At 21.6% G+C, this 27,418-nt stretch overlaps 6 protein-coding genes across 9 annotated transcripts in view; 3 read left to right on the top strand and 3 right to left on the bottom strand.

Annotated features, from left to right (window-relative positions):
* The first annotated feature begins 1,847 nt into the window (after window positions 1-1,847).
* LOC116185314 (dynein heavy chain 7, axonemal-like) lies at window positions 1,848-11,970 on the top strand. Its single transcript, XM_031509486.1, has 2 exons — window positions 1,848-2,475; window positions 4,567-11,970. The coding sequence occupies exons 1-2, from the start codon at window positions 1,848-1,850 to the stop codon at window positions 11,928-11,930; spliced, it is 7,992 nt and encodes a 2,663-aa protein (XP_031365346.1). The 3' UTR covers window positions 11,931-11,970.
* A 141-nt stretch (window positions 11,971-12,111) lies between these two features.
* Window positions 12,112-14,418, top strand: LOC102674338 (NSFL1 cofactor p47). Of its 3 annotated transcripts, none has more exons than XM_006613581.2 (5): window positions 12,112-12,410; window positions 12,829-13,261; window positions 13,344-13,632; window positions 13,715-13,918; window positions 13,997-14,216. In XM_006613581.2, exons 1-5 carry the CDS (start codon window positions 12,309-12,311, stop codon window positions 14,124-14,126), a joined length of 1,158 nt encoding a protein of 385 aa, XP_006613644.1. In that variant the 5' UTR covers window positions 12,112-12,308; the 3' UTR covers window positions 14,127-14,216. The 3 variants fall into 3 exon arrangements, with proteins under 3 accessions (XP_006613644.1, XP_006613646.1, XP_031365351.1); XM_006613583.2 differs by having other exon boundaries at window positions 12,115-12,410; window positions 12,926-13,261; window positions 13,997-14,418; XM_031509491.1 differs by having other exon boundaries at window positions 12,301-12,441; window positions 13,997-14,418.
* Window positions 14,227-16,559, bottom strand: LOC102673416. Its single transcript, XM_006613573.2, has 2 exons — window positions 16,419-16,559; window positions 14,227-16,201 (listed from the first exon to the last, which is right to left on the bottom strand). The coding sequence occupies exon 2, from the start codon at window positions 16,104-16,106 to the stop codon at window positions 14,808-14,810; it is 1,299 nt and encodes a 432-aa protein (XP_006613636.1). The 5' UTR covers window positions 16,107-16,201; window positions 16,419-16,559; the 3' UTR covers window positions 14,227-14,807.
* A 150-nt stretch (window positions 16,560-16,709) lies between these two features.
* On the bottom strand, window positions 16,710-19,938 carry LOC102673285 (probable cleavage and polyadenylation specificity factor subunit 2). The gene is made up of 10 exons (XM_006613572.2): window positions 19,696-19,938; window positions 19,449-19,608; window positions 18,992-19,343; window positions 18,599-18,909; window positions 18,254-18,513; window positions 17,980-18,165; window positions 17,537-17,906; window positions 17,204-17,398; window positions 16,956-17,093; window positions 16,710-16,862 (listed from the first exon to the last, which is right to left on the bottom strand). Exons 1-10 carry the CDS (start codon window positions 19,842-19,844, stop codon window positions 16,770-16,772), a joined length of 2,214 nt encoding a protein of 737 aa, XP_006613635.1. The 5' UTR covers window positions 19,845-19,938; the 3' UTR covers window positions 16,710-16,769.
* Window positions 19,939-22,025: 2,087 nt separating this feature from the next.
* Window positions 22,026-25,249, top strand: LOC102673151 (beclin 1-associated autophagy-related key regulator). Its single transcript, XM_006613571.2, has 10 exons — window positions 22,026-22,168; window positions 22,286-22,598; window positions 22,851-22,956; window positions 23,069-23,150; window positions 23,219-23,456; window positions 23,584-23,765; window positions 23,841-23,997; window positions 24,094-24,270; window positions 24,340-24,469; window positions 24,555-25,249. Exons 2-10 carry the CDS (start codon window positions 22,399-22,401, stop codon window positions 24,717-24,719), a joined length of 1,437 nt encoding a protein of 478 aa, XP_006613634.1. The 5' UTR covers window positions 22,026-22,168; window positions 22,286-22,398; the 3' UTR covers window positions 24,720-25,249.
* Window positions 25,250-26,970: 1,721 nt separating this feature from the next.
* LOC102672838 (protein phosphatase 1B-like) overlaps window positions 26,971-27,418 on the bottom strand; it is a 10,916-nt gene continuing 10,468 nt past the window's right edge. Inside the window, exon 6 of one of the 2 annotated variants that reach the window (XM_006613570.2) lies at window positions 26,971-27,336. In XM_006613570.2, the coding sequence (XP_006613633.1) occupies window positions 27,319-27,336 (18 nt within the window). In that variant the 3' untranslated portion in view covers window positions 26,971-27,318. The remainder of the gene's footprint in view (window positions 27,337-27,418) is intronic. The other variant, XM_006613568.2, reaches the window with a different exon arrangement.

Genomic DNA, 27,418 nt, shown 5'->3' with positions numbered 1-27,418 from the left:
TTATTATTTTTTATTTTAAATTTTATAATAAATTTATAATAATTTTATAATTAATATAATAATTAATAACAAATTTATATAAATGTCATAATTCATATAAATTATCAAATATTTTTCAATAATAATTCATTTTTTCATAACACTTATATCTACTAAAGAATACACTAATGTTTAAGTATTGATAAAACATTTTCTATCCACAGTATGAGTTTATTGTGTATTTCACGGTGTAAACTTAAATTTTAAAAAAAAAATATATATATTTTTATTATTATTATATATTTATGTGTAACATGGATATAAATATGGTAAATATATATTATTTAAATAATTTAAATATCAATATTTTATTATTTAATAATAATTTAATAAGTGATGAAATGAAAATGTGTTTGAATTTCTTTAAGGAATTTCCTATTGATTGGGAAATGAATATTTTAAATTTATTACCAAATAAATATAAAAAAAAATATTCTTCGTTAATAAAATCTATATTAAAAGAAGTAAAAGATATATATATTAAAGATATGCAAGATTTTTTGAGTAAAATTATATTATCAAATCATAAAAAGAATGAAAATTACTTTCCTAAAATAATTTATACGAACTATAAATTTATAGATAATCAAAAAATTTTTAAAAATATTTTTTTAAAACATCGTAAATTATTAAATAAAAGATATTATCTTCATTTAGAAATAATAAAAATTATTATAAACCAAGCACAAGTTAAATTTCCAATAATTATTTGTAATTTTAAAAATTATCACCATTTTGGATTTATGTCATTAACTGATTTTCAAAATACGATCAACAATGATATAAAAAAAGGATCATTGACAGTAACAAATCAATTTTATAATGAGGTATTAAAAGCTATAGTAAAAAATAAAATTTTAAAAAAAATTAATAAAGAAAAATTACCTAACATTATAAGATGTATAACACATGTTTTTGTACAACAAATTTTAAATCTTATGATACGATCTATCGATCATATATTAAATATCATGAATAATAAATATTGTCCTCAAATCAAATTTCAACTAATTATGCAAAATGGTCAATTATTTCTTAGTCCTTCTATTAACGAAATATTTTCCGTATATCACAATATAATTGAAAAAATTAGAATAATTGCTCAAGATTTAATACCATTTGAGAAATGGTTTAATATAAAAATATTACATAAATATATTAAAATAAAATTACCAGATTCTTATATTCAAGAATCTCATAAGAAATTGCAAATTATTCTAGATAATTTATTTCAAAGTATAAACAATCATATAAAAAATATCATTGAAAAATTTTATCCTATTTGTACATCTATTTTAAAAAAAGAAATATTATCATTCATATCAGAAAAAATAGATTTTGATTTATACATTCAACATATACAGAAATATAATACTTATTTAAAAAAATTAAATGCAATGATAGAAAATACATATCATACAGTAGGAAAATTAGAACAATGCAAAGCTAAAGAATCTTTAAAAAAAGAATTTTATGATATTAAAAATATATTGCTAAATAAACTTATTATGTATCATCAAGAATTTAATCAAACCATTTGTTCAGATTTTGAAAATTTAAAAACAAAAGCATTAAATATTCCAAAAAATCCACAATTTTTAATTGAATTAATTGATTATATTTCATATGCATCACAAATATTAATGAAAGAATTAGAAAATAAAATACAATATTCAATATATATGTTAAACATATTATCAGAAATAACAATTTTATCACATAATCACATTCAATTAAATAAAAAAACTATTAATTGGTTATATGAAATTAAGCCAATATTTAAACAAAGTAATACTTTATGTGAGGCAATGAAAAATGAGTTAGAAGATGATATACAAAAAAGAATAAATAATTTAAACATTAACATTGACAATATTATTCCTCAACTTGATGTTTTAAATAATATGGATGATATAAATAAAATTGAAGAATATGTTGAATATTATAAAAATCTTCTTAAACAAATAAATCAAATTAATTATGAAATACAAAAAATCAATAAAGAAGAAACATTATTTAAATTTTCTGAAACTGAGTTTTCAAATGTGATTGAATTACATGAAATAATCATATCATTCTATGATCTTATTTATATTATTTATCAATGGCAAAGAGATCATTCTATATGGTTAGATGGCCCTTTTGAATATTTGGATATTCTTGTTATAGAAAGCAAAACATTGAATTATTTTGAAAAAATTACTGAAATGAATAAAACATTTAAAATAAAGATCAAAATGGATACAACATTGAACAAACATTTTAAATTTTCTGGAATTGCAGATGATCCAGATCCAATGCAACAACCTGCACCATTAAAATTATGTTGGCAAGCACTTAATAGTATAAATGATTTTAAACAATATTTACCATTAATAATATGTATGTGTAATCCGGCTTTACAAAAACGACATTGGATAGAAATGTCTGCAATATGTAAGTTTAATCTTATGCCTAATGCAGGAACTAGTTTAAGAAAGATTATTTCATATAATTTAATGAATGATATTGAGAAATATAAAAGTATTAGTATAAGTGCTAACAGAGAATTAGAGATGCAACAGAAATTAATGAAAATGATTAAAGAATGGAATAAAATTTCTTTTGAAATAAGTCTTGATAAACAAACTGGAATGAATATATTTTCTAATTTAAATGACATAGAGTTATTATTAGAAGATCATCTTATAATAATAGAAGAAATGAAAACTTCAAATTTTGTCAAACAAATAATTTCACTAATGACAGATTTTTTTATATCTCTTACTAAAATTCAAGAAATTATTAATCAATGGGATTATATACAAATATTGTTATTTTCTTTAAATTCTACTTTTTGTCATCCTAGCATAGAAGTACATTTATCGGAAGAATTTTTTTTATATAAAAAAACCAAAAAAATTTTGAAAAATATTCAAGATAAACTCTCAAAAACTCCCATTTTTGCAGAAATTAATAATACAATAATTTCAAAATCTTTACTTGATATTATTGAAACACTTGAATATATATATCAAAAATTAAAAAATTATATAGAAACTAAAAGACTATGCTTTCCAAGATTTTATTTTCTTTCTGATAATGAAATAGAAGAAATATTGTTTAAACCTTACAGTTTACAAACATCAAATATGTATATACAAAAATGTTTTGAAAATATACAAAAAATAAAAATTAATAAAGAAAACTATATTTATTCTATTTTTGGTGATTATAATGAAGAATTACATTTAGAGAAATCAATTTTACTTAATGTACAATATGATCATGAAGAGAAATGGTTGACATATTTTGAGAAAGAAATAAATTCCACAATAAAAAATAATATTTTACAATGTTATGAAATATTTAATAAAACATTTGCATACAATAGCATTATAAATTTTCCAAGTATGGCAATTGTTTGTTCTTTTCAACTTTATTGGACTAGTGAAATATACAAATGTTTTATGTCATTTGATTTTAAAGTTTTAAATTTTTTACATTCAAAATATATTAATCATTTAAATAGTTTAATTAATGAATTAAGAAATTATTCAATAAAAAGATTGAGAAATTTATTAATGACTTTAATTGTTATATTAATTCAACAAAAAGATATCATTAAATTATTATTAGATAAAAATATTACAAAATCTACAGACTTTGAATGGATTGCACAGTTACAATATTATTTAGTAGAAAATTGTGTAGAAATATCAACCTTTGATGTAACTATAAAATATGGATATGAATATGGTTATTACAAACAATGTATAATTAATACTCCTTTGACAGATAGATGTTTTCATACTCTTATGCAAGCATATAAATATAATTTCTTTGGAGCTATTATAGGACCACCTGCTTCAGGAAAATCAGAAACAATCAAGAGTTTAGCAAAAGCTATTGCAGTACAATTTCATATTTTTAATTGTACTAATATAATATCTTATGACTTTTTATCTCAAATATTTAAGGGATATCTTTCTTCTGGAGCCTGGCTTTGTTTTAAAAATTTTGAAACATTAAAAACTGATTTCCTATCAAGAATTACACAAACTCTTACTTCTATTTTTCAAATTATAGCAACAAATTTAAAAGTTGTAATATTTGAAGATTCTTCATTAAAAATAAATCAAATTGGACATGTTTGTATTATCACAAAGTTAGGTCTTTTTAAATATTCTTATTTACCAGATAATTTAAAAGTGTTATTTAGATCAGTATCTATGATGATACCAGATATGAATAGAATTGTAGAAGTTAAACTTTTTTCTGGTGGTATATCTAATTCAAAATTATTAACTTCAAAATTAATTACATTATATAAAATATTTTCTGAACAATTGTGGTGTCATTCATGTAATATTTTTAATTTATATTCTATAAAAGTAATTGTTAAAACTATAATTTATTTAAAGAGAAACTTTCCAGATGAAAATGAAATTGTATTACTTTTACGTTCATTAATTGATATTAATCTTCCAAAACTTTGCAATATAGACATACATATTTTTAGAAATATAATTCATTATATGTTTCCAGATATCTTGCTGTTGCCTCCTAATTATACAATATTTTTAGAAACTCTTGAAAATGTATGTATATCCAAATCTATTTATATTCATGATATTTTCAAACTTAAAATTATACAAGTATTTGAATTAATGCATGTTTATCAATCTTTAATGATTGTTGGCAATCCTTTTGTTGGGAAAACAGAAATTTTAAATATTCTTCAAATTGTTTTACAATACTTATATAAACAAGGCATTGAATTTGGTATTAACATAAAAATAGAAACAATAGTTCCAACTACAATTGACATTAATTATCTTTTTGGTTATTTTGATAAAAAAATGAAAATTTGGAAAAATGGAATATGTTCTAAAATACTTAATTCTTTCTCCAAAAATGATTCCTTTGATAAAAGATGGATAATATTTGATGGATCTTTAAATACTATATGGATTGAGAATTTATATTCAATTCTTGACACTAATAAAATATTATATTTAACATCAGATGAAAAAATTAATATGCAAAATTCTATATCCATTATCTTTGAAACAATAAGTATGGAAGATATTTCTCCTGCTATTTTATCAACTTGTGGTATAATTTATATTGAATCAAATTCTATTGATTGGAGACCTTATGTTAAAACATATTTTTCTAAGCACAATATTTATGATAAATATGAAGAAGTTTTATATGAGCTCTTTGATTGGATAATAAATCCTTGTTTGGAATTTATTCAAAAAAATTGTATTGTAACTTTAGCTATTGGTCATTTACATTATGTAATATCAACTTTAAATTTATTTGAAATGTATTTGAGAGATGCTTTATCAGAAAATACCGAAGAAAAAGGAAAAATTACTCATTTTTTAATATGGGCACAAGTTGCACTTATATTATCTGTAATATGGGGATTAGGAGGAAATTTAGATATAGATTCTCATATTAAATTTAATAATTTTTGTATTTCACTTTGGAGTGGAATTAACAAAGAATATCCAAAACCAGAAATAATAAAGAATTTTGAAGTAACATTACCTCATGAAGGTTTAATACAAGATAATTTTTATATCTTTAAAGGTGTTGGTAATTGGAAATATTGGGGAAGTATTGATATATTAAAAAATGAAAAAATTTTAGAAAATTCTCATTGTAATGAAATTTTTGTACCAACAGTTAATACAATGAAATATAATGATATAGTTTTAAAACATATAAAATACAAAAAACCTTTTATTATCTGTGGAAATATATCTATTGGAAAAACTTGTTTTATAAAAATTTTATTAAAAAATAAATTACCAGAAGGAATATGTTCCAATTTATTTAATTTTATTTCTTTAAGTACAGCTGTCAAAACACAGCAATTATTAATCTCAAAATTAAATAAAATTAGGAAAAAACATTATGGACCTCCAAAAAATCAATTTTGTATTAATTTTATAGAGGATCTTAATATACAAAAATATGAATATAAATCAGAAATAAATAATATTTTAGATCTTATTCGACAATATCATAATTATGGTTATTTGTATGATATTAATGAACCTGATAAAATTTTTATTCATGACATTATGTTTTCACTATCAATTATTTCTAATATCTCAATTAAGATGTGTCCTAGATTTTTAAGGTATTTTAATCTGTATACTATGTATGAACCTTCTGTGGATACTATATTTAGAATATTTTCGAATATACTTTTTAATAATTTAAAAAAAAATTCTTTTACTGCAGATATATTAAGTACTGTAACTAGTATAACTAATGCTACAATTGATATATATAATTTTATAATTCAAATTTTAAGACCAATACCTTCTAAATTTCAGTATCAATTTAGCATAAGAGATATAGCTAAAGTTATCAATGGATGTAGTCTTCTTCAAAAAGAGTCAATAGAAACTAAAGCTACTTTTATGCGGCTTTGGGCTCATGAAATATGGCGTGTTTTTGGTGATCGAATATTGGATAATAATGACAAAGAGTGGCTCTTTCTACAAATTAAAGAAATTAGCAAACGATATTTTAAAGATTCATTTGAAACAGTTTTCGATTATTTACCAAAGTTTGATAATAAAATTACAAAAGATAGTTTTTACTATTTAATGTTCGGTTCTTTTATAGATACAAAAAAAAATAGAAATAAAAAATATGAAGAAATTAATTCTATTGAAAAATTAAAAAATAAAATTATTGTTTATTTAAATGAATATAATAATATTAATGTTAAAAAACATATTGATATTGTAATATCACAATATGTTTTAGAATGTTTGATAAAAATTTCAAGAATTTTGATTATACCAGGTAGTAATTTATTAATTATTTCTAGCTTAGGATCTGGGAGAAAATCCTTAGTGACTCTTGCTGCTTATATGCAGCAACAAGAATTATTTGAACCTTCTGTACATTCTTATTGTAATTTTAACATGTGGAGAAAAGATATAAAAATGATTTTACAAAAGTTTGCTAACTTAAAACAAGATTTTATACTTTTCTTAAAAGATAAACAAGTTAGAGAAAATTTTCTTCATGATATTTGTTGTTTATTGGCTACTGGAGAAATATCTAATCTATTTTCTAATGAAGAAAAATATAATATTATTGAAATGATACGTTTACACGCTCAAAATAAGAATAAAAATGAAGAAATAAGTAATCATGCTGTAATGAATTATTTTTTAGAGCAATGTAAAAATAAACTTCATATTATAATTTGTTTTACTGCAACAAACAATCAAATAAGATTATATTTACATAAGTATCCAGAATTAATAAAATATTGTACATTAAATTGGTATGAAATGTGGCCAACAGATACATTTATGCAAATAGGTTTAAAATATATTCAAGATATTGATATTGAAAAAGATATAAAATCAAATGTAATTAAAATTTGCATACAATTACATAAGTATGCAGATGAAGTAAGCATTATATATTATAAAGAAACTGGTACAAAAATTCATGTTACATTATCTACATTTTTACATATGTTGAAATTATATGTTCATCTGATATGTAAAAAACAAAAAAATATCATTACAATGAAAAATAGATGTTTAATAGGTTTAGAAAAGATAAAATTAGCAGCCCAACAAGTAGAAAAAATGAAAACCACATTAACAATATTAAAACCACAATTAGAATCGTCTGCTCAGAAAATGATTATTACAATGAAAGAAGTGGAAAATGAAAATATTAGTATAGAAAAAGCAACTGCTGTTGTACAAAAAGAAGAAGAAATAGCAAATAAAAAAACAGAAATTGCTTCAAAATTGAAATTAGAATGTGAAGCTGATCTAGCTGTAGCAATTCCAATCTTAGAAGATGCTATTGCTGCATTAAATACATTAAAACCTACAGATATTACATTAGTCAAAGCTATGAAAAATCCTCCTGATACTGTTAAACTAGTAATGGCTGCAATATGTGTGATGCTTGATGTTCCTCCAGATAAAGGTATTGATACAATTACAGGTAAAAAATATATAGACTACTGGAGTCCAAGTAAACGTATTTTAAGTGATATGAACTTTTTACAAATTTTGAAAGATTATGATAAAGATAATATTTCATCTAATATTATACAAATTATTAAAAAAACATATATAACAGATAATAATTTTAAACCACATATTGTTGCTAAAGCATCAAGTGCTGCAGAAGGTCTTTGTAAATGGGTATGTGCAATGGTATCTTATGATGAAGTTGCAAAGGCAGTTGCTCCTAAGAAAGAGAAATTGCTTATTGCACAAAAAGAATGTAATGAAGCTGAAGCTTTTTTAAATAAGAAACGAAAAACTCTTTCTATGTTAAATATTAAACTTGGTGATTTAAATAACAGTCTTCAAGAAACACTGCAACAAAAAATAAAATTAGAAAAAGAAGTAGAAAACTGTACTATTAAACTTCATAAAGCAGAAAATTTAATAGCAAGCTTAGAAGGAGAAAAAGATCGTTGGATGCAGCTTGCAGAAAATCTTAAAATAAATTATGATAATCTTGTGGGAGATATGATATTAACTTGTGGAATTATAAGTTATATAGCATCATATAATATTGTATTTCGTAATAAAATTGTAGAACAGTGGAAACATTACATAGAAGATTTAAAAATATCATATAGTAAAAATTATAATTTAGTAAATATACTTGGAGAAGACAATAATATAAACTATTGGTATTTTTCAGGTTTATCTAAAAATAATTTTTCAGTCGAAAATGCAATTATTATGAATAATTCCAAATTATGGTCTTTATTTATTGATTCACAAAATCAAGCAAATGAATGGATTAAAAGAATTGAAAAAAAAAATGATCTTAAAATTATTAAACTTACTGATTCTAATTATTTATCAATTATTCAATATAATGTTGAAAATGGTATTCCTACATTAATTGAAAATGTAGGAGAAGAATTAGAAATATCATTAGATCCTTTTCTTTTAAAAAAAATTTATAATATTGAAAAATTTTCATATTTAGATACTGGTTTTGGTATTATAAAATATTCCTTTGATTTTCGATTATATATTACAACGCGATTGCTCAATCCTCAATATTCATATGAGACATTTAGCAAACTTACAATAATTAATTTTTCTATTACAAATGAAGCTCTTCAAGATAGACTTCTTGATTTTATTATTTCCAAAGAAAAGCCAAAATTTCAAGAAAAATTTGAAGCTTTACTTATAGAAGATGCTAATAATAAAAAAGTATTAAAACAACAGGAAGATATTATTTTAAATATTTTATCTTCTACAACAACAAACATTCTTGAAGATGAAATTGCTATAAAAAGTTTAGATACATCAAAAAATCTTTTTTTAAGTATTATGAAAAAACAAGAAGTAACAAAAACAATGTCAATGAAAATAAATAAATTTCGAAATGCTTATGTACATTTTGTTAAATATTGTGCAGATTTATTTGATATATTAAATATTTTGCCATATATAAATCATATGTATCGTTTCTCTTTTGCATGGTTTATGCAACTATATAGAGAATCAATTAAAGATTCAAATAAGAGTATTATTCTTGAAAAGCGATTAAAATATTTGAAATCTTCTTTTACTCATAGTTTTTATTCAAGTATTTGTAGATCTTTATCAGAAAAACATAAAATATTATATTCTTTCTTATTATGTTCTAAAATTCTATTGAATAATCAACAAACAACTGAAAAAGAAATTAAATATTTTATAAGACCAAGCATAAATCATATTAATACAGTTCCAAATTTTAAATTTGATTGGCTTCCATATAATACTTGGATAAATATTTATAATCTAAGTAAAACATTTCCTTCTTTTTTCAATCTTGCAGATGATTTTTGTTATAATAATAAAGTTTGGAAACAATACTATAATTCTGAATCACTTGAAGATCATTTGATACCAAAACCTTGGAATAGTACATTATCTACATTTCAAAAACTTATTCTTGTAAAAATTTTACATCCTGATAAGATTGTAATACAAATTATGCAAATGATAGAAAATATGTTAGGAAATATACAAAATTATTCTCTTAAAATGAAAATATCTCAATCATATGCAGAATCTAATTATTTAACTCCACTTCTATTTATTTTACCTGCTTGTGTAACACCATTAACTCTTATTTCTACATATGCAAAAACTAAAGGCTATTTATCAAAATTTGTTTCCTTATCTATGAGTAAAGGTCAAGAAGAAAAAGCTGAATTTCTCATACAAAAAGCTCAGAGAGAGGGAAATTGGGTGTTTTTACAAAATTGTCATTTAGTAACTCATTGGATAACTTATCTTGAAAAAATTTATGAAAATTGTAGCACTTTCAATGTATCTGTAAATTTTCGATTATGGTTATCTAGTTATTGTACAAATAAATTTCCAATTAGTATCTTGCAAAATAGTATAAAAATCATGTATGATTATCCTTTAAATATCAAAGAAGCATTATTGGATATTTATCAATCTGAACCTATAATAAATAAAGAATTTTTTGAAGGTTGTCCTGGAAAAGATAAAATTTTTTTAAAACTTCTTTTTGGAATATGTCTTTTTCATACAATTATACAAGAAAAAAAAAATTTTAGGATTCAAGGATGGAATGTACCATATATCTTTGAACATACTGATCTTAAAATATCTATTATGCAATTAAAAAATTTCATAAATAATACAGATTGTATACCTTTTGATATTCTTCTATATTTTATTGGAGAATGTAATTATGGAGGAAAAATTCAAGATGAATTTGACAGCAGATATTTAAAACATCTTTTAAATGATTATTGTAATTCTAATATAATTGAAAATAGACAATATATGCATTCAAATGGTATACAAAAATTAATACCACAAAGATGTGAATACTTTCATATAATTGAACATATTAAGAAATTTCCATCAGATTTATTACCTCAAATTTTTGAATATAATAAAAGTAGTGTTATTACTCGAAATACTATGATAGCTAAAGAATTGATATCATTTCTTTCATATATAAATTCTCCAATTTCTTTATTAAATGAACAAATACAGGAAAATCAAATATTAATTTTAATCAATGATATTAGTAATAAATTATATGACTCAATTAAAATTAATGAAATTGAAGAAAAATGTACTTCTATGCCTAAAGAATCTTTACAAATAGTTCTTCTTTATGAGATTAAGTCATTAAAACATATTTTAAAAATTATAACGGAAACATTGAATACTCTAAAATTAACATTGAATGGTTATCTTCCTTTTACGGATTCAATAAAAGAATTTGCCGAAGAAATCTATAAAAATAAAATTCCAAGAATTTGGAAAAAAATACAAATCAATATTTTTGCTGAAAATTTAGCACATTATATCGATAATTTATTAAAACATGCAAATTTTATTAAAAATTGGATTGATCAAGGACGTCCTACAAATATTTGGTTTGATGCATTATTTAATTGTAAAATGTTTCTTTCTGCAATATTATTTACATTTTCTAAAAAATATAATATACCTATTGAAGAAATTGCTTTTTATTTTGAAATAACAACGAATAAAGAAATCGAAGAAAATGTTGATACATATTTAATATGTGGATTATATATATTTGGTGGTCGATGGAGTTTAGAAAAAAATATGTTAGTTGAAAATTTTTCAAATGAAATCTGGCAAAATATGCCACCTATATATCTTAAGTGTTCACGAATAAAAAAAAATATACAAGAAACATATATATGTCCTATTTATATAACTGCTGTTCAACATATTGATAGTATTGAACTTTCTTCAAAGAATTATATAATTAGCATACCATTGAAAACTAATATATCTCCAATTCATTTTATAAAATGCGGCACAGCTTTATTTTGTCATATATCAAAATATCATACATTATAATGTTAAATAATTATATAAAAAATAAAAAAAAATTTTTTTAATATATATATATAATTTTTATAATAATATTTTCTAATATGTTTAAAATACAACAAACAAAATAAATGAAATTATATCAAAATGATATAATTGTAAAAATAATTAAAAAATTAAAAGTAAATTAAAATATATATTTAAACATTTCGCGGATTCATTCACTGTGTATATATCCGGTTCAGTTCCATATAAATGGAAGGAATGACAGGTAAATTGAAGAAATTGACGTAAAGTTGAATTAACTGAACAAAGGAAATTATTACAAGAAAGATTTTGAAAGTTACAATAATTATCATAAGCATACATTGCTATATATTACGAGTGGTTTAATATTTCCTTTCAATGGAGAACCATGACGAGTTAGTTTCGCAATTTATAGATACAACTGGGGTTGAACCTGAAGAAGCACGATTTTATCTTGAGTTATCTAATTGGCAGCTTGAGGTGAGGCAGCATATTTTATTTTAATACGAAGGTTATAATTTTAGACTATTATAACTATATTTTTTCATTGATCTTTAATATTGGCTTTGTAACCTTAAATTTATTAAATTGTAATATTCTTACAACTCACAATTTCGTATTTTTAATAATATTTTAGAGCATAACTATTGCTGTGTTACTGTTTTAAAGGCTTGTTTTAATTAAAATATATTTCACAACATATAAATACATAATAATAATGTTGCAATGATATAATTAAAGTAATTAGATTTTTTATTTTAGAAATTGTCAATATATTTAAAAAAAAATTAATTGTCATAAAATTAATACTTTAATAATTATTAATCATAGAATTTATTGTTAAATATTTTATTATATATATATATCTTAATATATCTGTCAATTTAAAATATTTTAGGTTGCTCTTGACACATTTTATTATCCTCTTGCTTTACCTTCATTGTCTAATGAACCTACTGAAGGTACATCAGAAGAAGAACGTACTGATATTTCAGATAAAAACGCAGGAAGTGTAAAATCATCAGAAATGGAAGGAAAATCATCAAAAGAAAAAATAAAACCAAAATCTAAATTTGCAATGCTTAGTGATCTTAAAGATAGAGAGAGTAGCCCTGAGGATGAAGAAGGCCAAGCATTTTATGCTGGTGGTTCTGAACATACTGGACAACAAATTCTAGGACCAGGAAAGAAAAAGGATATTGTTAGTGATATGTTTAAGTCTTGTCAGAGACAATCAATTGCTGTAGAATCAAAACCAAGTGGACAACAAAGACCAAATACTTTTAGTGGTACTGGATATAAATTAGGTCAAACTAGTTCAGATACTGAAAGTAAATGAAACTATTTTGCAATAAAGTAAATAATTATTTTGTAACAAATTATATTATGTTAAAATAAATATTTTTTTTATAGTTGTTACTGCTACAACATCTAATAATCAACAGACAAATTCTGGACTAATTACTTTGAAATTATGGAAAGATGGATTCACTATAAATGATTCTGAACTTCGGTTGTATAGTGATCCAGAAAATAGAGAATTTCTTGAGACTATAAAACGAGGTGAAATACCAGCAGAAATACGCCAAGAGATACAAGGTACTGAAGCACGACTTGATATGGAAGATCATCATCATGAAACATATGTTCCTCCAAAAGTTAAAGTGAAAGCTTTTAGTGGAAAAGGACATATGTTAGGAAGGTATATAATATACATGGAAAAATTATTTTTTAGTATACTTTATTAAATTATTTTTTATATATTTTTGATAATTCTTTTCTAGCCCTTCTCCAGCTACAGTTGGTATGACAATACCAACAGATCTTGCAGATCAAGCAGCAAATGAATCTCAGGCAAAACAAAAATTAAATTTAGATGAATCAAAACCTGTGACAACATTACAAATTCGTCTTGCTGATGGGACTAGTGTAAAAGCTCAATTTAATTTAACTCATACTATTAATGATTTGAGGCAATATATAATAACGTATCCTTTCTTATATAATTTCATCTGTATTAAGAAAATTAATTTATTTTTATATATTATTCTTTAATCTTTTCTCAGTATGAGACCTCAATATGCTATGAGAGAATTTAATTTATTAACAATGTATCCTACTAAGGAACTCACAGAAGATAAAACTATTGAAGAAGCTGGTTTACAAAATACAACAATAATTCAACGACTGAAGTAAATATCTTCTTTAGAGCCTTAATTATGGAAGTTTAAGTGATGTATTGATTAGAGAATTCTTAAATATACATTGAAATATTTGAAAAACACATTTCAACACATTTTAGTAATTGAATGGCACTTTACTATTGTTTATTTTAATTTTAAGTACAGTTTTTGTTATATAATGTTATTTTTTCTAATACAAAAAATATTTTATTAAAAACAAATCTATTATTAAAATTTCAATTAACATAAAGTAAAATTACAAAACCTTTGTAAAGTTTGCAATAAAATCATTCAATTTATATGTATTTATTATATATAATTTTTATATGTGTGAATAACTAGCATTTAGTAATAAACATAAAATTTCCTTTTAAATATAGTACTAAATAAGTTATGAAAATGTTTTTATACTATTTCTTTTGATAAATAAAGTATTTAAACTAAAAAAAAATGTATTGCCATGTAAAAAGTATTTAATATAAAAAATAATATTAGGAAAAAATATTTATATATAAATCATAAATATTGAAAAATCAATAATTATGCAATATAATAAATTTATATATATATAATATTATATAATTATATTCTTATTTTTTATATATTCATTTATATATGATATATATAAATAAAACTTAAAATTAAATTTCAAATTAAATTTATTTTATAAATATATTAAATCATTTGCTACTTTCTAAAAGAATTTATTTTCTAATATAAATTTTCTAAATTGTGAATTTTGTATATCTTCAATGAATCTTAAAATTGAAGTATCTTCAACATTTGTTTCTGAATTTGATTTTTCGAAACAATATTGATAACGATTTAACGTAATTAAATCTTTTCCAATCGCTCGTGTATATATATTTTTTTTTTTTAATATTTCATGCATATTATAGATATAAATTGGTTGATTATCAAGAATACTTGAATCATAATGTAATTTTTTAAATATCATAAATGTTACATTTCTATTGATTAGATTATCTGTTTGTTCTGTACAAAAAGTTAATGTCTTTAATTTGTAACGATCAGCTTTTAATCTAGATCTTTTAAAATCTCTCATTAAGTCTGTAAGGGAATGATGATATCTTAAAACTATATATTCATCCCAAGATAATGTAATGATATACATAACTTTATTATATGTACGATACAAACAATCTGCTTGTATCAAGTTTTTTATTATAGTAGGATGAGTATTGGAAAAAGGAAAATTCCATGGCACTATTGTATATGTAAATTTCCAATATGAGTTTTGAGATTTAGATAATTCTTTAAGTTTACTATTATATTCATTTGGAATACCAAAATCATATACTATAAAATTATCCACACCAATTATATCATGAAATTTTATAAAACTAATCATTTGTAATGGTTGTATTGGTTTTGTCAATGATGGTGTAATGCATATTGCAGTATTGGCATAATTTAAAGTATGTGATTGACTTTTGATTGGTAATATAGGCACATTATTAAGATCTGAATTAGATTTTATAAAAAACATTATTCCTATTGGTATTTTATTTTTGGTGTATGCACAATAAAAATGATATCCTTTATAATTAAAATTTTTATCAATATTTGCAATATTTAAATTATCATCAATTAAGAGATAACTAAAATCTCCTAAAATTGAATTAGTTTCATTTTCAAATAATATTGCACATTGCATATTCTTAATATTATTTGATGAACCAAAACCTATTACTTGAATTTCATTATCATGTATATTATATGCAGAATAAACATATAAATCATTCTCTAATCTTTGCCAAGAAGAAAGTGGTTCTTCAAATTTCATGTCAAGTTTTGTAAATATTGGTATATTATTGGTACAATTTATTTCATTTTTTTGATTTGGCTTACCAAAATAATTAAAAACTTCTAAAACATATCTTAACTTGTTATATTCATGTCTATAAAATAATAAAGACACAAGACTCATTATAGCAATTATTACAAGTGCAGCTTGATAATATTTTCGCATTTTCAAAATCTAATATAAGAAATGATAAAATAATTTTATCAATTAATATACAGTACTTTATAATTTATTAGATTATCTCAGGCATTGATAGAATTCTGGAACAAAAATTTTATTCAAATAATTAGATATTATTATTATACAAATTTTATAAATTTAAATTTATTATTAAAAATAATATATTTAAATTTTTTTACTTAAATAATCTATTAAAAATAGTATATTTAAAAATTTTAGATATTGAGATAGACTTTGAGATATTGTATATTATTTTTGAAATATTTTATATATAATTTAATTTAATTTATAATTTACCATTGAATTTATGATTTAATAAATTTATATTTTTTACACTGTTTTAATATTAAGAATATAATCTTAATAACTTTCATTTAAAAAATGTTACTAAAGATTAATTTAAATGCTCGATAACTAAATGAAAAGTATGAGGTTAGTAAATTTTCGCGCCAATTTTTGAAATGATCAAAATATAAAATATATATATAAAAAATATTTATTATTCGTTTGATTAAATTTATTAATATTCCTATATTTTTATTTTGTCTCATTCATATGATATTTGAATAATTTAAGTAATAAGAAAACTTAAGATACAAATATAAATTTTTATATTAAATTTATATTTATTAGTATAAAGATAATAATTTATACAATTGCATATTGTTCGTACAGTAATTCACGTACTTTATAATAATCTTCTGAAATGCAACCTTCCAATATTACTTTTCCAGCTTCATGCTGAAAAAACATTAAATTTTAAAAAATTCTTATTTTATTATTAATTATACTATTAATTATAATTATAATTAAATAAATTAATTAAATACAAACCCTTCTGACAGCAATAGTATTATTACAACACCATAAAACACCTCCACTAAATTCAGAGGGAATATTACTTTTATTTAAAATTTGCTTAAAATCAGATAATTTTAATTCATTTATAAATGTTGTTTGATGACCAGGCACCTATAAACCATAAATATAGTCACAATATTTATATTTATATTGTAAAATAATTATATTGTAAATATTTATATTGTAAATATAAGATTTTTATTTTTATTTTTTTATAATACCTCATTTAATGGCAGAGGTTCCAGTGTGAGTATTTTATCACTTTGATCTATTGAATCATTTGATTCAGTACCTGCAACAGCATCTCGACATATCTGATCACGTGCAGTTATCATTGCATCAACCCATGCTACTTCAGAATCACCCTTTCCTTTTGAAAAGTTTAAACCACTAACAAGTGCATCAGTTAAACGAACCTAATTAAATATAAGATTATAATTTATATTTTATTATATTATAATTTTTTATATTATAATTTTAATAAATATATTATATATGTATATATATATATATGCATTTATATAAAGATTAAATTAAGATAAATTAAATATTACTTGGTATATATGCGTTTCTGTTGTAGCATCTAATGTTTCTCCTCTTCCTGGAATAAATACACGTGCACCTGCACTTTGTGCTTGTTGAGCAAGAATTTCAGTATCTCTTTGTGATCCTCTAACTAGTACAACTCTTCTTGGTCTTAATTGTGCCAAAATTTTCTGTAATGATTCTCCATCAGATCTACCTTCAAAATCTATATATGTAACAGAGGCATTAACTGTCATTGTACGTGTAACTTGAATACATTTGGTTGGAATATCAGTAGGTATTTCTGGATGATGAGCAGTATCTTCTTGCTTTGTTTCCAGATTTTCTTTATTGTCATCTACTTCTGGCATAGTTTCTGCTATTTTATAATCTTCTGGTCTATATACAAATTTAAAAAAATTATACATTATTATCATTAATTTAAAATATTATAAATGTATACAATAAATACCTTATAATTTCTCCATATTCATCAATTTTAATTTTTTCTTCTACAAATGGAAACATAGGATGTTGTTTTTTACTTTGTTTAAAAAAACCTGGTTTACTTTCTTGTTTCACTAACAAATCATGTTTTCCTCTTCCTCCACCAACTTCTATTTCATCTTCTGATTCAGAACTTATATCAGCAGTCTCCCTGAAATATAATAAGTATTTAAATAAGAAATAATATCTATGAAAATATCAATTTCTATATTATAATATAATATATTATAATTATATACATTTGTTCTTGTTTCAATTGTTCTTGTTTTAATTTTTCTTTTCTTTGATATTCTTCCAACTCAAGTCCTTCTAATTTTATTCTCCGTTTTACCTCCAATGTAATATTTCTATTACCTCCTTTTTCTACTAAATCTCTTGCAAGTGTTCCTGGTGATGTCCTACTAGTTAATATAATACTATTTTGGGGATTACCACACCATTGTAAAAATAATTCTCTTGAAAAACCACATTCCATATCTGGAGTGCTTGCAAGTACAACCTTGAATTCACATATAAATCTATTTTCATTTATATTATTTATTAATATTTATATAAATTAATAATTTTATAATAAATATTCTAACCTTTGGACTAGGAACTTGATTTAATTCTGCCATACTATGACATAATTGTAAATGTTTGAATTGAAATGGATTATTTCTAGCTCCTTCAAAACTTCTCATTAATTTATCACTCATCCATTCTATTTGTGATTTAGCAAATTCAACAACATTATAACTAACATTGTTTAAAAGAGCTAAAGAATATGCAAGTAAACCAGATTCTTTATTGCGCCATAATTGATCTAACATATGAGCTAATTCCAATACACGACCAGCTGTATCTACACTAACCAAAACATTTCCACCTCCACGTAGAGTTTGTAAAATATTTGCTATAAAATATTATTAAATATCAAATAATATAATATTATAAAATATTATTAATAGAATTATAAACAAAATTTATTTTCATACTCATTAACTTCTCATCTCTGGTTCTACGTCTTGCTTGTTGATATGTAGCATTGAAAGCATCTGTTATTAATAAAGATGGTCTTTGTAATCGTTCTAATTCACAACCATTTAAATGTCGTTCTTTTTTATGATTAAAATCTACAGCATATATTATATCTTCTTCACCAACTTTCACAATTTTCCAAATAGTACCTCCAATCATATGACCAGCTGGTAAAGGTGTTAAAGTAACTCCATATCCTTTTCCCTTCATTGAAATACTTTGATTATATTTTAATTGAACTATTTTATCAAATGCTGCATCAACATCATCAAGTGTAAAAAGATCAAAATCTTCCATATTATGACGAGACTACAAAAATATATAAATATTTATTTTGTGTAATTTATTTTAATGAAATTATAAAAACAATAAAAAGTATTGAAATTTGATTAAAATTTTTTTTATCAAGAATACCTGATACATATCATACATAAACATTTGTCCCATTTTATATACAGGGATAGTAGCATATATAGGACAATTTAAACCACATTTTCCAACTAAATATGGTAAAGCACCCAAATGTAATGGGTCTGGATATGATAAGAGAACTGCATCTATTTGATGAACATGACTAAAAGAATAATATTATGTTACTATTGTTCTTAAATTTCTTATTTTATTTACTTTATAATTTTTAAAATATCATATAATTATCTACCGTTTTAATTCTCTTATAAATTCTTGATCAAAATTTTCATCCCATCCACAATCAAGTAATATTCTTAATTCATCAACTTGTAATATATAACAAGGAGGAGATTCATCCATAGCTCCAGAAACAGCATGAAGTTTTATAATTGATGTCATTGTTTTTGTCTTTTCTCCTCACTTATTAAAATATATATAAATAATATATATATATTCAATTCATTTAATTTATTTTTTAATTACAAAACATATTTACAATTTAACCTATTATTTATAATTATACTCCTTTGATTTTTAATCAACTAAAATTAAGTTTATGATTTCTAAAAAATTACAAATATTTTTTAAAAGATATTTATATCGTTTTAGTTTATTTATTTTTAATTACTTAAAGTATTTGAAACAAAACATTTTAAAATGTTTCTTTAAATTTTCTTTAAGTTTAAAAAATGATCAACAAATGGTACAATAGAATTTTAGATAATATCCCGGTATTTTCTAATAAAGAGAAATAAATAATGTTAATGTTATATGACTTAAAAATAGAATAGATAAAATATAAAATAATATAATATGAATTTTTCTTATTATTGTATGGCACAGATGAGATACAAAAAATAATGTTTTTTCGTGTTATGAATTTTGAATCTATCTTATTTTTTTGTCATTTTCGTGTCACATGCAACGTTATTGGATTGGAATTCAAACTTAATTTTACAAAACTTAATTAATGCTTATTATTAACAATAATTGAAATGAGTTATTATATGGGTATTATGGATATATACTATATATATTATACATAAATAAATAATATAACTATGGGTATATAATACAACTAGTATAGAATCACAGATTCTACAAAAATACGATTGTACAAAGCAAGTCATATAAACAACTAGTATATTTAAATTCTTTAAAATTAAAAAAATTATCGAAAAATATTTCACATTTACAATAAAATAATTCTTATTGCAAGAAATAAATATGCACATAGTAAATTTAGAAGAAATAGCATGAAAATTTTTGTGAAATTTAATGTATTTATTTTTTATATATATTTATTCTTTAAGTTAACTTATTGGTAAGAATATGTCATTTCTCGTTTTTCAAGATTTTAATAAATTCTAATTATGAAAATTATATTATGAAATAATATACTAACCTCTTATATATTTAGTTTTTGTATATTTAACTTTTTAAAATATATTTTTGAAAGCTGCAGAAAAAAAATTAAAATATATATATATAGAAATACAAAAATATGTTCTATAAATTATATATATGACATATAAAAATACAAATATATATTATGTTATTAAAAAAATTGATATTTTTGATATATCAGTTATCACAGGTTTAAATTTGTTACAATTTACATAATATAAGTATATAGAGTATAATGCAAAATAGAAATAGTATAAAAATATGCGAATTAATACTATTTCTAACAAATGAAATATATAAAGAAAAAAAAAAAACAAATTATATATAAAGATATAAAATTGATAACGCGTCATCTTTTGAATGCTCAACATATTTCAAGTTTGTACATTTTTTAAAGAGATGGTATAAAAATCTTTTTCAAAAAATTTTTTTCCCATTATTTGTTTTCTTTATTTTATATTTTATTGTAACAGTAAATAACATTTCTAATAGATTTATGAATCAAAAAGATTTTTTTAATGAAAAAAAATCATATTTTATATATATTATCGTATTTTTTTTTAAATATGAATAAGTAAATATATGTAGCAAGTTTCATAATGAATTAAATAAAATAATCCAAAAATATTTTATTACTATATATGAATGCTGAACAGTTAAAAAATATTTTAAAGAAAAGTGTATTTGATATTATGAATATTTTTTTAAATAGATAAATATATAAATGTCAACATTTTCTTATATAGAATAATATGCTTTTTGAATTACTAGATCGATATTTTCTTCAATTCAATCATAATTTTTTTCTTATAATAGCTTATATTATTTTATATCTTTCTATATTTTTCATTCTAAATCGATAATATCGCATAAGAGAATGATAAATGCTATGTGTGTAACTCCGGATTATGTGACACAAAAATATATTGAATGATAAATCTTTTCTATATCTAGTCTGTGGTTATAATTAATATTTTATAATTATATAATTATAATTTTAAATATATAAATTATGAAAAAAATACATATTATAGTAAATATAATTAATAATTAAAAATCAACATAAAATATATAATTTGAATAAATAAATAAATATAATATAAATAACTTATTTTTTGTTAATGATTTTCATATATTTTGAAATAAATAAAATTTTAATATTATTTAAATTAATTTTTATGCTCTTTATCGTTTTAATTATACTTACAAATCTTTCTAAAATTTATATGTTAAATTTTTGCCTCTTTCTCTCTTTATCTTATAGCATAACGGGATTTTTTCAACGTGATTGCTGTCACGGTACAGCTATAAGATACGTAAGTAGAGATTTAAGTTTGTTTTTTCTATAATTTAAGAATTATTCATCGAATTATAAGAAATTTTGGGTGAAGTTAGATTTTATGTATGTAATATGAATAAATATAAAAGTACAGATATGCGATGAAAACAATATCATATAGAAAGTGGCGGGAGATTATAAGTAAATAGCAGATCAGCTGATGAGTGACAACAGACAAACGAAAGCTTATTGTTCTTGGTCTTGGTTATGGCGACAAGCAGTTCTGATGGGTCCTGTACAGCACCTGCAGATTTTCAGCTTTCGTCAGAATTGGAAGACGTTTCGAATCGTTTAAGCGTGAATCTATTGAAGTGTCCACTGTGCCATAATAGTCGTCGAATTTTTTATTGTCGTCAGTGTATTCAAAATGGAGATTTTATTCATTCAACTTCTGTTTATTCCGAACGGTAAATAGATACTTATAATTTAGGTGTTTAATAATCATTTATTTTTATGTATTAAAATTTTATTTGACGTCAAATGTTCTTTAAATATTTTTTATAATTTTTTTGAATGCAATATAATTTTTATTCTTATTAAATCATAAAAGAAAATTTGTTGTGAAAATTGTTAAAATATCTCATTTATTTTATTAATAAATATATATTAATAAGTAATCAATAAAAAATTATATTTTATTCTGATTTATATCTGAATAGATTTGCAGATAAACAATTGCGACTTTTACGGTTGAAAGCTGCCAGAGCTCAATTAGAAGAAAAATGTGTAAAAGCTCTTGAAAAATATAAACAAAGGGATAAATTGGTATTTTATATTTTTATTTTATATTTAATACTTTAAATTTAATAATTGTTAAAAAATGATATATAAATTTTTATATCGTTATTATTATATTTAATTATGCTTTGGATTGTAGATATGTGATATAAATACTTGCAAAGAGAGAGTTAGACTACTTCAATCATTAGTAAATGAAACAAGGCAAAGTATAAACAGAGGTATATTTCTATTAATATTTTTAATATTTAGAAAATAGATACATTTAAAAAAATTTAATAATGTATAGGTAATCAACGTTTAAATGTTCTGAAAGATGTAAACTCTCAATTAGCTCTTAGATTACCTAGACATGAAGAACGAATTGAAAAACTACATCGATATGTAACTGGTTTAAGAGCAAAACAAGAAAAACAAAAAGAAGCAGTAGATAGAAAAAGGCAGCAGTTGAAAAAAGTCATTAGAACTGCTGCAAAACAATTGATTCAATATATTTTTCCATTATCCAAAGTGCAACCTAATAGAAGGTAATAATTAATTATCTTCAAAAAATCAAAAATATTAAAAAATTAAAAAATATTAAATATTAAAAAATTAGTAGTATTTATAGAATATTAAAATATTTATTAAAAAATATTTTTTATTTGTTTTTAGTTTATGTAGTAGTGAGGAAGATACTAGTTCAGATGTAACTTGTGCACTGGCAGATGCATCTGGAACATCATATGTTAGAGGTAGATGGATTAATGATACAGAAAATGCTTTAGAAGTTCAGCACCGTATAATTGCACCAACTTTACCAGGAAGCGGAGATTATAGTGCTTATTCTTTATGGGGTATATAAATTATTTGATTCATATTTTTTTTTAATGAATTATATGATTTATATAAATATCAAGCATACTTTTTAGTGGCAGCAAACAAAGATGGAGTCCCAGGTGCAAATAAAGAGACTGCAATGCACAATCCAGCATACAATATCAGTGCTGCTTTAACATATGCAACACAGTTGGTTAATATTATTGCTTATTACGTTAATGTAAGATTACCATATAAGCTTGCTTATGGGTATGTGAAAAATATTTCACTTTTTTTTTATGCAAATGCATTAAATATTGAAATAAAATAATTATTTATAAAAATTTAATTTTTAAACATTTCTAGAGAATTTTGTGGAAATGAAATGTCAGATCAAAAATTTGCCAAAAAGGTAGCAAGGCTCAATAGTAATGTATTACATTTATGTTTTACACAAAATACTAAAATTGCAGTTCTACATCCAATGCATACTTTACAAAACTTAATGCACTTGCTCAATACAGAAATTAGTGATCTTGGAAGGTATATATTTATTTATTATTGTTGTAACAATAACATACATATAACAATATATTTTATATATTGAAACAGAATTGGTCCAATGGAAGTAGATTCAAATATTGTAGCAAAATTGCACAGTCAATTAGTTCCCGATTTAGAAAATAGTGATGATTCTGCTTCTGATGAAGAAGAAGATACTTTTAATTGGGATTGGGAAGCTGTAAGTTTTATTTTATTTACTTATTAATGATTATTATATAATATAATATTTTAACTATATTATATAAATATTTTATTTTTATTAGGTTCCAAATGTTGCTTGTCCTGAAATGGTAGTTCCCATCCCTGGTGCAATGATTAGTCAACAATCATCTAGTATGCAAGTGAATCAAAGTGTTGCTGGAGGTTTAGTTACGAGTGCAGCAGCTAGTATAGCTTCCATTTGGCGTGGTTGGACGACAAATAAATAGACTGTTCTATTTAAATAACAAATCTCTTTTTATACAAATCGTATTTACATATGTGAAAACATATGTAAGAAAAGACAAGAAATTGATAATTCTTTGTAAAATGTGAAATACTAAGTTGAGGGGTGAATGTTTAAAAATATAATATACTGTAAATATAAATTTATTACTTACTATATATACTACATGAAATAGTTTAATTCCGTGATAACAAATTTTGTAAGATTTGACGATTTAGTTTATTTTAAACTATTTATGCAATATATACTAATTTGTGCTATTACTTGTAATATAATTCCATATATTTTTAGGACGCTCATAATAGATCGTAATTCTATGGTACAAATTTTGTAAGTGTACAAACAAATGTTTGAACACACATACATACATACAAACAAACGCAAACATTTTCAATAATTGTTTAATACGATTCATTATTAAGATGTGAGTTTAAAACGACTGCCTTTTTTATACTCACTGCACTTCGTATAATTATGTATTTGTTAACATATACATAAAATACTTCCTCGCATTAATAGTGTCATTATTATCATTATGTTATCTATGTATTTTTAAGTTATCAAACAGTTCTAATGTAACATTTTAAGCTAAATAATATTTTGGTTTATTATAAAATATATATAATTAGATAAATCAAAAAATTTGTTATTAAAACTATGTTTAAAACTATTTAAATATGTTTTTTAAACGGTATAATGTTTCTGATAAAAAATCATATCTTAAAAATGTTATCATTTTTGTATAGATATGATTATACCATATTTCACATATATTTTTGATTATATGTCAAAGAATATATCTTGTTAAATACTTCATATCTGACAATATATATTATGAATGTAAAAAAGGTTGTATTGAATTAATGATTTTTAATTTAAGTTACAATTAAGAATAACATATATAACATTAAAATAAATTTTGTATTTGATGTGTTGTTAAAGTATATTATGTAAATCTAACAAAAAATAAAAAAAAATATAACTTGTAAATTATTATATTTAAGCACAAATTCACCGACATAATATAAATACCATTGTATTTTTTTTAAAATAAGTATTGTATTAATTTTTGTATTAAATTATCTATATTTTTTTAATTAAATATTTCTTTTTATAAAATTAGAATCATCAACTATTTACTATGCATAAATTATATAGAATATATTCATAAGATCTTTGGAAAATCAATTCTAGAGATCAAAACAAATATAAAAATTGATATGCAAAAATGTTAAAGTTTATTTATTAAGTTACATATAATTAAAGTTTGAGTTAAATGAAAAAAACAGATATAGAATTATTTTATTTTATTTTTATTATATTATTCATTATTCATTAGATATATTATCATTATATTTCGCTTTATCTTTGCTTAGCTACATTTAATGTAAACTTAAATTATTTATAATTTAATAAATAATTTTCAATCAATATTTTTATATATCAATTTTTATATTATTTATTTATATCTTGTATATATACATATATGAACGAAATGTTCTTCATTTTATCAATCATATAAAAATTAATGTTAAAAAAAATTAAACAATGTAATTTATTAATAAATAAATTACAATAACAACTAATTAATAATAGTTGTATACTTATTAATAATAGAATTTTTTATATATATATAAAAATAAATTTAACTCTTCTAGTATTAAATCTAAAATAAAATGTAATTATTTAATTATATAAAGAAATAAAATTATAGAGTTATATTTGATTAAATACTTTTATGCATGTTCAGAAACTGTACTGTTTTATAAATCATATGAACAAAATTATTTTATGAAATTATGATTGAATACTATTATAAGATTTTATATATTAAAATTTATAAATCAATAAAAAATTGTTTAAAAAATTCAATAGCATATCATAATTTATGTACTCCAATTAAAATAAAAATGTACAAATTTCAATTATAGTAAAGTATTCTAGACAAAAAAATATTTTTAATTAATCTAATAAGTAAATGTAAATATAAATTAATTATATATTTATATATTATATAAAAAAAATTTATATATTATATAAAATGGATATATATTAATTTGTTAAATCATAAATAAATTAGAATTTATTTTTTATTTCTGTTTTATATTTTATAATTTAATATTAAGCAATATATATTATGAACATGGAATCTGCAACATGCAATTTTAAATAAATTTAATATATTTATGTATATTTTTGGAATGTATAAATAATAGAAAATTGATAAAATATAATTGATAAATATTTATTTAGTAGAAGGATAATAATATACAACATTAATTATATATTCAAAGTAAAAACCTATAATATATTGCTATAGAGAACTTGATCAGATTTTTTTATATTTACTTAAAAATTAAAATGCTTTGTACAATAAATTTTGTAACTGAATTTAGTATTACAATGCAATTTCCAAAAATTATTTAATTAGAAATTAAATATGCCTGTAACACCATTCCTCAGTCTCTCTTCATGTAGTACTCCTCAGTAGTTCTTGTTGGTTGGTATCTCATTTCATGACTTTTGGGTTCACCAGTTTTAATGTATATCACATGTATAAAATTGTATACATATTGTGTACACTAAGTGGCTTGAGAATTCTGTAAGCATATCATTATATAGTATTTTAATGTTTATGTACATATATTTGATTTACAATAAAATATTATTATAAATTAACTT

Source organism: Apis dorsata, unplaced genomic scaffold (genome assembly GCF_000469605.1).
Source record: "Apis dorsata unplaced genomic scaffold, Apis dorsata 1.3 scaffold_157, whole genome shotgun sequence".
In the NCBI taxonomy this organism is placed as follows: domain Eukaryota; kingdom Metazoa; phylum Arthropoda; class Insecta; order Hymenoptera; family Apidae; genus Apis; species Apis dorsata.
The sequence above is the reverse complement of the archived record's forward strand: the minus strand, read 5'-3'. Positions and strand labels throughout refer to the sequence as shown.